This window comes from Neurospora tetrasperma (assembly GCF_000213175.1).
Source record: "Neurospora tetrasperma FGSC 2508 unplaced genomic scaffold NEUTE1scaffold_2, whole genome shotgun sequence".
NCBI lineage: Eukaryota > Fungi > Ascomycota > Sordariomycetes > Sordariales > Sordariaceae > Neurospora > Neurospora tetrasperma.
In genome coordinates, this window is record NW_009799100.1 from 4,807,769 (window position 1) to 4,817,235 (window position 9,467).

Here is a 9,467-nt window from a genome sequence, read left to right on the forward strand (position 1 = left end):
GTGTTATTCTGGGTTCTTACTTTCCCTATATAGAATTTTCCTATTTTTATGAGGATTATGATGTGATCTGATGATGGTTATGGTACTGTTGTGGTAGTTCTAGAATCTGAAGAGATCCTGGAGTTTAGTTGCGGTATGACTGGATCCTAGACGAGGGCGTCCCCGATCAGGGAGTTACGCCGACTGGCCGTTTCCCACATCGACACACGCATTCCCTTCATCATTCGACGCGAGCTGGAACGGCACATCAGGGAAGTCGACTTTTATCAGGCACCGTCCGGACAGCCTTGAGGTTTGTATCGGAAGTACATATCCAATCACCAAAGACCCAGATTCTACTTTGCAACAGCCGTCGCAAACTACACGTACTTTTTCCGCACTGAGGATTTGTACCGCACGCTCAAAGATGTACAAGCCGAGTGGATGTGGTCGACCGTGGTGGAATGGAACGACGCATGCACCAAAATCCATGCGCCCCAACGCTCCTTCCAGTGTCCAACAACAGGTTGGTAAGATAACCTCCATCTAGGGGGGGGCGAGGAGCCTTGCGAAATAAGGCGGTAGAACAGGCGAGGATGTAGTAAAGAAAGTCTGCAGAGAATGGTTGGTTGTCTGGAAGAAAAAGCGTGGCGTCATTTCGGGAGGGGATGGAATAAAAGGATGGAAGGGACGAAAGGGATAGAAGGAACTTGAATGGAAGGGATGAAAGAGGTGGAAGCGTATAGCTAGGGGATTCACACCGCAAGTGCTCGTATGTTACAACGATGCCGTCGGTTCAAAGTATGCTTGGCTAGCGGGTCCGGGTCCTTCGTGAACTGGAGCGTACCGCCGCCGTTGGTACTTGATTGAGACGTGCGGAGGTGAATAAGCCAAGTAGCAAGGGTGGTCGCCTCGCTGTGGATCATGTTGCGCTTTTTCGCAGATATAGACGCTGACCCGGTAAGATCGCTATAGCGAATAGCCATAGCGTACGACGGAACATTTTCCGCCTGCGCAAGGGTTCGAAGGATATGGCCGTATGACTTATGCTCCGAGGCGTGGGGAATGATGGCTTTCTACGATCTCTACGGGTTAGCTATAGAACTAGACTATATCTCCTGGCTATATTCCTAAGATATCTTCAGGTGTTTCAATGGGCCGGAAATTAAGAAACTATAATGCGGAAGAGGCTGCTGTTCGAGAGAACCCCCCCCTTTCAAGAAAAAAAAAGAAGCGTAAGTCAATGAAGTACACGTATATCCCTTCGTACCTGCCCTCACCTCAGATAGTCCTGGACGGGGGCAGCGTGATACGTCCAAAGGGCCGACGTTACCATTGTTTCGATGCTTTTAAACACCGCCTGGACTGCACACCGAGGCAAGCGTACAAGATTACCTCTACCAAATCTTCATCAGCGACGAGAAATGCAGCACATAAGTCCACCACACAAGGTGGTCACCGACGCTGTAACAGACCTTCATCAAATAGGTCGGGCCAGTCAACAATCTCCTCGTGCTATTACACACGATGAAGAGATCGAGAAGATCACCCGGCTCATGAAACCGGGCGTAATGCTACTAAAGGACAGCGACGCAGAAGGTCCCCCAAAGGGAATTGTCGAGGGGTCAGATACCCCCAAGTTACCAAGACACTACATCAAACTTGATGATGGCCAGTTGATGCATATCACAACCTATCTCGGGAGCGACTGGGAGAGCCACGTTGTAAGTAATATCGAAGATAACAACATACATACCTAGATTTTCCTAATTTGTCAAAGGTGTTGCTAATGACACAAATTTAGGGAATTTCGCACGTGTTAATGTGGCGGAGCCGATATAGACATGTGTAGGAAAGCCGGGCAACTCCAGAAAATAGAGGTAAAGGCACCACAATCTACGCCAATCAGGCCGTCGAATATCAGGCAAACCGTCGATAAAGAACTTGATTAAATCGGGCTCATCGGGGCGGCGCAGAACTTCTAATAAATTGGTGGCTACGACCATGCCGAAGTCATGGAGGGCGCGCCACACATCTTCGATGCGTCTGAAGAGGACGTTGTAGATCGGCTGGATGTGTTTGACGGAGCGGGGAGGGGCGGTATGTGACTTCATAACCATCATCACCCAATCCTGGTATTGAACAGACAAATTTCGCAAATGATCGTAGTCTGCGAATCTTGATGCTACGCCACGCGTGGCGTTGGTCGCGGACCCTACATAGATGGCCGGAAGGGCATCCTCCTTCTCCAAGACCAAAAGGTAGACAGCCCATTCGCGTGGGCTGTGATGATGGAGAGTTGGGAGGCCTTTCAGCTCCCCTACTGTCAGAGGGTTGTGCCGAAATAATAAAGCGGTAAAGCCTGGCGCGACCTCAATCAATGTCGGCTGATAAGCGGCTCCAGGCCGCACCGGCATGATCCGGCAAATGGTCTCGGATGACTTGGCTGGCACGGTCTTCAGACCAGGAAAAGAACAGCTAGCTTTCTTCGATTACGTTGACCGGTTCCTGGTTGCGAGACTGCGGATGTTGCATTTGATGGTGCGATTGGGGGATGGCGATGATGGGTTGATCGTTTCAGGTTAAGTTGGCCGGGGCAAAGAAGATTGGGAGAGGGCAGCCGAGGTGGTGGTTGGTGAGGTGGAACATGGAGGGCAATGGTGAAGACGTGGCGCAAAAAGTCAAACGTCGCGAGACGAAGTTATTGGGAGTTGGCGTAAGGCCCGCTGTTCTTGCAGACGTGATTGCGACGAGGCCGAGGAAGAGAAGCATTCAGAGAAAGAAACCAAGCAATTGAGCACATATATATAGCAGGCACACGCGCTACAATAGCGCAATGAGATATTACAGGAGCCAAACGCGTCAATGTCTGTCGGAACCAAGCTATGGGGTGATTTTGGTATCAATGAGTAGTCAAATAGGAAGGAGTGGGGGGATAGCAGTGTTCGGTGCCGTACCGAAAGCTCCCGATGAGAAAACGACAAGGTTGGCAAAGACCAAGGAACGGAATCGGAAGTGGTTAGAGAAGGAAACCCCAGACGAAAATAAAAGGCCAGGCTGAAAAGGATGGTGGAAAGGGAACAGGAGAGAATCAAGCAAGAAACGCCAGACGAGAGGAGGGCAAGGTTGGCAAGGAAGAATGAGTCCGCGAAAGCCCGATACAAGATGAATACCCAGTGAACAGAATGATTTAACGCAATTATTCAGTCTTCTTGTACACCGAATTTCACTCGGCTACTCTTGCCTTCAGTTAGCCATCGTTGGATTTCATTCATCATGTCAAGAACGTGTAGCCGCGAAGATGATGACAAATTCCATTCTAAGTTACAACAGAACCTCTAGAAATGGTGCTTGTTGTCCATGCATTACCATGGAATTTCCTCAGGTAAATACATAGGCATCAACATTTATCATGTCTCGCGGAAGAAAGGGGACAATATGTCCTTCCCCCATGCCCGTCCTGCAGAGTGATCTCGTTCGTCACTCGGGAGAATATTCTTCATGTTGTTGTAGACCTCGATCGCAGCAGTCTTGGAAAAAGTGACTCTACGTCGGATTGTGAAAAGCTCCTTTACCCCAAGCTGATCCAACTGTTCTTGTTGCTTGTGAGTCAAGGTCCCGGTTCGTATAGTCGCTATCATCTCCCTAAGCCTGGTATTGTCCCAGTTCGGCCATGTAGCAAACTGTTGCTGATGGTAGTGTTGGCGACAGAAGGGGCGGTGGATCAGTGGTCTTCATCTTGGGGGAGCGGGACCGTCGGCGGTCAGGCGGTCGCGCATAGCCACAAGAAAGCCCATGCTGTCTGGCGCGCTTCCGGGGTTTCAACTGCATCCATGTCCCTTCGCCACTTGTTGTCATCAAATTGCCGCTTCTTCTTCCCTTCGGGGGTCTCTTAGGCGATCCTCTCCCCCCTCGGCGGCGCGACGAAGATGGCTGAGTCCTTTACGGTACTCCTCGGGGCTCTTGGTAGATACAGCAACGGCCGACCGCGACCTAAACGGCGTTGCGCTTGTCACAGAGTCCGAAGGGAGTGTCCAACATCGCACGTTGGAAAATATGGAAACGATCCCATACCCAATCATGCCTATACCTCCAAAGACGATGAACAAGATGAGGCAACTAAGTATCATTACCACCACTATAGCCGCCGGGGTTATAGCGACGAAGAGCAAATCGAGGAAGAATGAATCCATCGTGACTTGGGCGTGGATGGAGGCTTGATGGCGGACTGGAGATTCTGGTGTTGGCAATGTTGTTGGGTATCTTGCTTGGGTGTAATGGAGACGAAGCCTCTTTCGATGGAGAAAGTTAGCTAGAGTCAACAATAGACGGGCTAGGTATAAGACGGAGATTAGAGGGTGTGGAATACCTAGCTGGAGGTAACCCCTCACTTCTTGTATCTGATTGTGTGCCAATTTTGGCTTCAAAAGTCGGAGTGTCTTCAACGAGAGAGGTGCGCCCAGAGCCAAAGAAAAACGTCGTCTGGACTTGTCCCGTCCGAACCTTCGATATGGTTACCCGTCGTAAGAATTACCGTCGTACGTTGTGGTCATCGTGCAAAGCGGTCATCGTCATTGAGATCGAATTGTGTCAGCAAGAAAAATGGGACAGTGCATTATTCGAGAACTTTGTGATGGTGCAACTTGGTTTCCAGCGTTGCTCACGGTTGATGGGTAGGAAGGAAGGGAGTGGGTTGGTTGATCAGGCTAACTAACGGTTCCTCACCGTGACCACTAATTAACTACCACTGCAGCAAAGCCCACCAAAATCCTCAAGCCCCATTGCACCTTCCAATGGCCAGTGGATGGAAAAGCAAAAAGGGGATTTTTTGGAAAGTGCAGGAAGGATCACGTCAGCTGCACCTGCATGCAGGAAGGAGCGAAACGCAAATCGATGCACTTGCTTGTTTTGCACGCAATATCGTACCTTATCGCAAACCGAGTGCAAAACCACCACACAACAAGCGCAAAACGTCCAATTCGATCGATATAAAAAAAAAGAAAACATCAAAAACAACAAAAAGAAATCAGTTAGACATCATAACATAAAAGAAAAAAAGATATCAAACGACACCTGCAGGATTCGAACCTGCGCCCACTAATGGATTGCCTACACTATACTATTACGTAATAGCAGGGCAACGCGTTAACCACTCCGCCAAAGTGCCTAGTGCTTATTGTTGAAATAATTGTTTGAGACCAAAACTATATACCCCAAGAAAAGTCAGGCCCCCAGACCCTACAGATTGTCGTGGGATGTACGGCCATGTCAAATCCTACCAAAGCCTTTTATCACTCGTCCTCAGCCGTTTCAATTTGTCTCCCTTGCGAGGTCTGGGACTATTCGGGATAGATTGCGTCTAGTGTACCAAGCTAAGAAACAAAACAGCATCCAACTGTAAATGCCAATGTGGATCTCCATACGTTGCCATAGAATACATGGAAACTGTCTAAGCATTTTATCGAATAGTCCACACCGCCCAAGTGGTTTGTTGATGACTGAGTTATTGTATCGAGTTCATAAAGTATACAACCCCCAATGCTGATGGATGACAGTTGAGCTCAAAGCAAGGTACGTGGGTGGATTGCACGCGTAGGATCGTAGTACAGACATAGAGAACGAGACAGGAAAGAAAACAGCATGGGTGGTACTGTGAGATGAAAGCTGCGCAGGCTCGTCCTTTGGCATACATTACACCTTGAGTATACTCTTATCATGCATCCGAGCGTTTTTGTTTCTACGCATCTCGTGGATAGAAATACCCCCAAGGGATTTCAGCCAATGTGTTTTTGAAGTATCGTAGTCGGGCCCTCCCACAGCTTTGTAACAGCCTTTGTTTCCAGCGAGCGGTATTGGACTGGTTCCGTCACTTGCGAAGTTGGTTGTTCGCCCGCTAAAGCTAGTATTTGATCATGGAAGAGACAGGCTGCCGACGGGGGTGGTAATACGCAGGTTTGGAAAAGGAAGTGGAAGAAGCGACCATCGCACTCGCCTTTACTGTTGGCCCAGGTTTCTAGGTATATTCCGTTCGTGCACCCGACTGGCTTGGTTCGGTAGGTCTATGATAGTGGGTACGTGAAAGTTGCATTAGAAAAGGAAGGGGTCAGCTCATAACAAAAAACTGGCACCTTTTCGGGCATTACATGGGCCATCAGCATAACTGAAGGTGCCATTTTTTTTCGTCCTGGGCATGGGGGCTTCCAGACGTATTGAAGAGTAAGCGGCCGAGCTCCGTAACGTTCCATTGCAAGTGAAGCCACACACCCAGACAGGTCACAGCAACATGTCAGTGATTAAATTGTGATGCATAAATTGAAATAATCTTGTTTACTTCATTGATTGCTTGATCTTGCAACCACCTCGTTCTTTCGAAAAGGTAACTTCTCAACAGAGACAGCCTGCCACACTTCATCATAACATCCGTGGTGAAAGCTAAAGAGAAACTATGGGTATTTTGAAGAATGCAATGACCAAAGCCGGGCCGTACAGGCTAACAAAGCTAGTACTACTGCTTGCTAAACCATGCAGTCAAGAAATCGTAGAGTATAAAAAAGAAGAATACCAAGGCAACGCCCAAAAAGCGTCCAAAAAGCCGTCCGCGCAAGCAAGCAGTGTTATGTGCTTAGCCACCCACCCACCCATTCCGACTGTAACCATCAGTCCGTTCATTGCTTTGCTTGCCCGCCAGACCCATGATAGCCCGCCGCCCTTTTTTTCTCTCCTTGGTACGTTCAATGAAAATGGTATGTAATGTTGATAACACAAGAACGCCGCTTCTCATGTCTTCCGTGTCAAAAGGTAAACCGATGCCAATCACCAGTTCCAGTTCTCGTTCGTAGTCTCCATAATCCCGATCCCGCTATTATATGTGAAACTAAAATTTCACCAAAAGTATTTTTGTGTTTCCTTTTCCTCCTAACCATTCACTCATACAACCACAACAGGGTTAGACTCGGCCCCATGGGCAGAAACAATGTTCACCTCCTTGACACCAACCTTCTCATCCTCGAGAGTGGTGGTGTTGGCAAACCCAGCATCCGTCTTGGGAGTCTTGGGCTCCCTCTCTGAATCCTCAGCGGAAGAAGTCAAATCGATTGTCCTCGGCGTAGCGGGCACCTCAGGAAACGTCTCCAAGCTTGCCCTCCGCTTAGCAGAAAGATCCACAGCCGTGTTCACCGACGACGAGTTCTTCTGGTGTCCCTGAGAAGAACGCTTGACTGGTTCAGGAGAAGCGGGCTCAACCTCCTCCATTACGGTGGGAGGAGTGGCAAACGCCTCAGACGCTTCAGTAGAAGCCAGAGGGTCGCTCATGCGAGAGTCCATCGTGTAGGAAGAGTGGCGGAGGGGCGATTTAAGGGAGGAGATCTCGCTGATGCTGCCATAGTCTGTACCGCGGCTTCCCAAAGAAGCGCGGGCTGGCGACTTGGCAGGCAGCGGAGGAGGGGCTCGCTTCGCAATGGTAACAATTCCCGCCTTGGCATGGATAACGGGGGTAATTTGTGATGAGCGGATGGAGCTTCGGGCGGGTTGAGCAGTGGCAACCTCGCAGATGATGGCCTCGTCGTCAAAGTCTTCGTCGCTTTCATCTTCTTCGTCATCGGCGTCTTCGTCTCTTTCGCTCTCGTCCTTCTCGCTTTCGGGGTATTCACTCGTGTTGTCCTTGATGGATTTGGTGCCGGTGGTTTCTGCATCGGGCTTGTCACCCAGGTGGACCACGGGTTCAGGCTGCAGCTCGTCCCCTTCCTCTTCTTCGGGCAGCGGCCTGAATCGTTGAATCATGCTCATATCGATCTGTGTATAGTCAACCTCTTCTGGTTCGAACTCGGGCTCCACGACAGTGGGCAGCTTATCCGACAACTTTGACTCTCGGCCGTCCATACTATTGGCGCGGCTGAAACTTGTCTCGGGGGTGCTCGTGGCATCGGTTTGTGTGCACGCGTCCGTCATGACGGTAGCCTGTGACCTTGTCGACATACAGCTTTCGCGGTTGCTCCTCGACTGGAACGTGTCACCGCTCTGTCGGCTGTACCTGGCAAACGCGGGGCTCTTGGGACTGGGTTGGAACTGGAATTGAGTGCTGGTGGGTCGTAGACGTGTACCGGCTTCTCTGATCTCAATACCCGCCATCTCGAGGCCAATGACTCCAAAAGGATCCGGATCGTCGACGTCGGGGATACCAAAGGGGTTCTTCACAATCGACTGTCGGACCGATGTCCGTGGGGTATCGATTACGGCATCACTAGGGGCAGGCTGCTGAGCAAGCATCTCCATAACATCTGCGTCGTAATCCGTCCGACCCTCGGCAGCCTTCAAGACCTCAAATAACGGGCGCATTTCGGGAACCTCCTTGCCAATGTTACCGGCGAGGATGTCGAGGACTGAAATGTCGCTACTGTAGAATCGAACGTTCTCGTTGCCACGCTCCGAAACAAGCGATCCGTCAAGGGGCACTGGTTGGTGCTTGCCGCGGGCTTTGATATATGTGAGAACGGTATCGTTGAGGTCCTTCCATCGTGTGTCGTTGTCGGTCGAGTCTGCGTCGACAAGTGGGCCGAGGGTAAGGTCGACATCGACTCCGAGAACCACCTTTGGACGAGTGAAAAGTTCGAGAGCTTGTACACTGTTGATGACAAGGACGCAGTCGTAGATATCGACTCCCATAACGAAGCCTAGCCCGGCCGTGTGGAGCATTATACCAGACGGTGGTGACCATGTGCCATCTGCCCTCCTTGCGGTAATCAGCCCGGCGCCGCCTGATCCTGACATCCACAGTCCCGAGCGCATGCACGAGAAGACTGCGAGGCCGACGGCATCTTGTAATATCCTTGGAGGGATCTTTTTCGTAACGGATTTTGTTGTTGGTGGGGTATCGGTATCGGGATCTTGCTCTTGTGGTTCTTCTACAATGAATCCATCCACTTTGTGAGGATAGTCATGTTAGTTGGTGCTGACGAGTCAGTGGACTTGGGGAAACGAGGTATGACGTACTGCAAAATGACTTTAATATCCTGGCGGCCTTGTCACATTCCTTGTCGAGGGTTGTTGGCCAGTATGTTTCGCGGTCGTAACTTGTGGGTTGTTGTGTCGTCTTGACGGGCACAACCGCCTTCCCTCCCCATCCGAAAACCTTATTCAGGGCACTGGGCGACCTGGGGGTGACGGATGTTGTTTGCTTTGCCCGGTCCCATGAAGGGAACAGGGCCGAGACACGCTGCATGGCGACAGTTGGAGAAGCGCCAAGTCAATGCCTTGATGGGACGGATGACTGCCGAATAAGAGTGGTTGTTGTAGAAGATGAAAAGAATCGTGGAGGAGGGCGGGCGGGCGGGGGTAAGGGAAGACTCCGCCCTTAAGGGAGAGAGGCCAAATGCGGAGGGAAGCGACCCCAACCTAAAGGTCGGATCTCTTTTCGGTCGTTTTCGTCTGCTTCTTCGATCCAGATCGAGAGTTGAGGGAGTGTCGAGAGAAACAAGTCTGAGTGGCCGGCC

At 50.5% G+C, this 9,467-nt stretch overlaps 2 protein-coding genes across 2 annotated transcripts; both read right to left on the reverse strand.

The window, feature by feature from the left end:
• Positions 1-734: 734 nt before the first annotated feature.
• Positions 735-2,396, reverse strand: NEUTE1DRAFT_136832 (uncharacterized protein; the record flags this gene model as incomplete). The annotated part of the gene is made up of 2 exons (XM_009851696.1): positions 735-1,051; positions 1,910-2,396. The coding sequence occupies 2 exons, from the start codon at positions 2,394-2,396 to the stop codon at positions 735-737; spliced, it is 804 nt and encodes a 267-aa protein (XP_009849998.1).
• A 4,279-nt stretch (positions 2,397-6,675) lies between these two features.
• NEUTE1DRAFT_61532 (uncharacterized protein) lies at positions 6,676-9,196 on the reverse strand (the record flags this gene model as incomplete). The annotated part of the gene is made up of 2 exons (XM_009851697.1): positions 6,676-8,897; positions 8,968-9,196. The coding sequence occupies 2 exons, from the start codon at positions 9,194-9,196 to the stop codon at positions 6,907-6,909; spliced, it is 2,220 nt and encodes a 739-aa protein (XP_009849999.1).
• Positions 9,197-9,467: the final 271 nt, after the last annotated feature.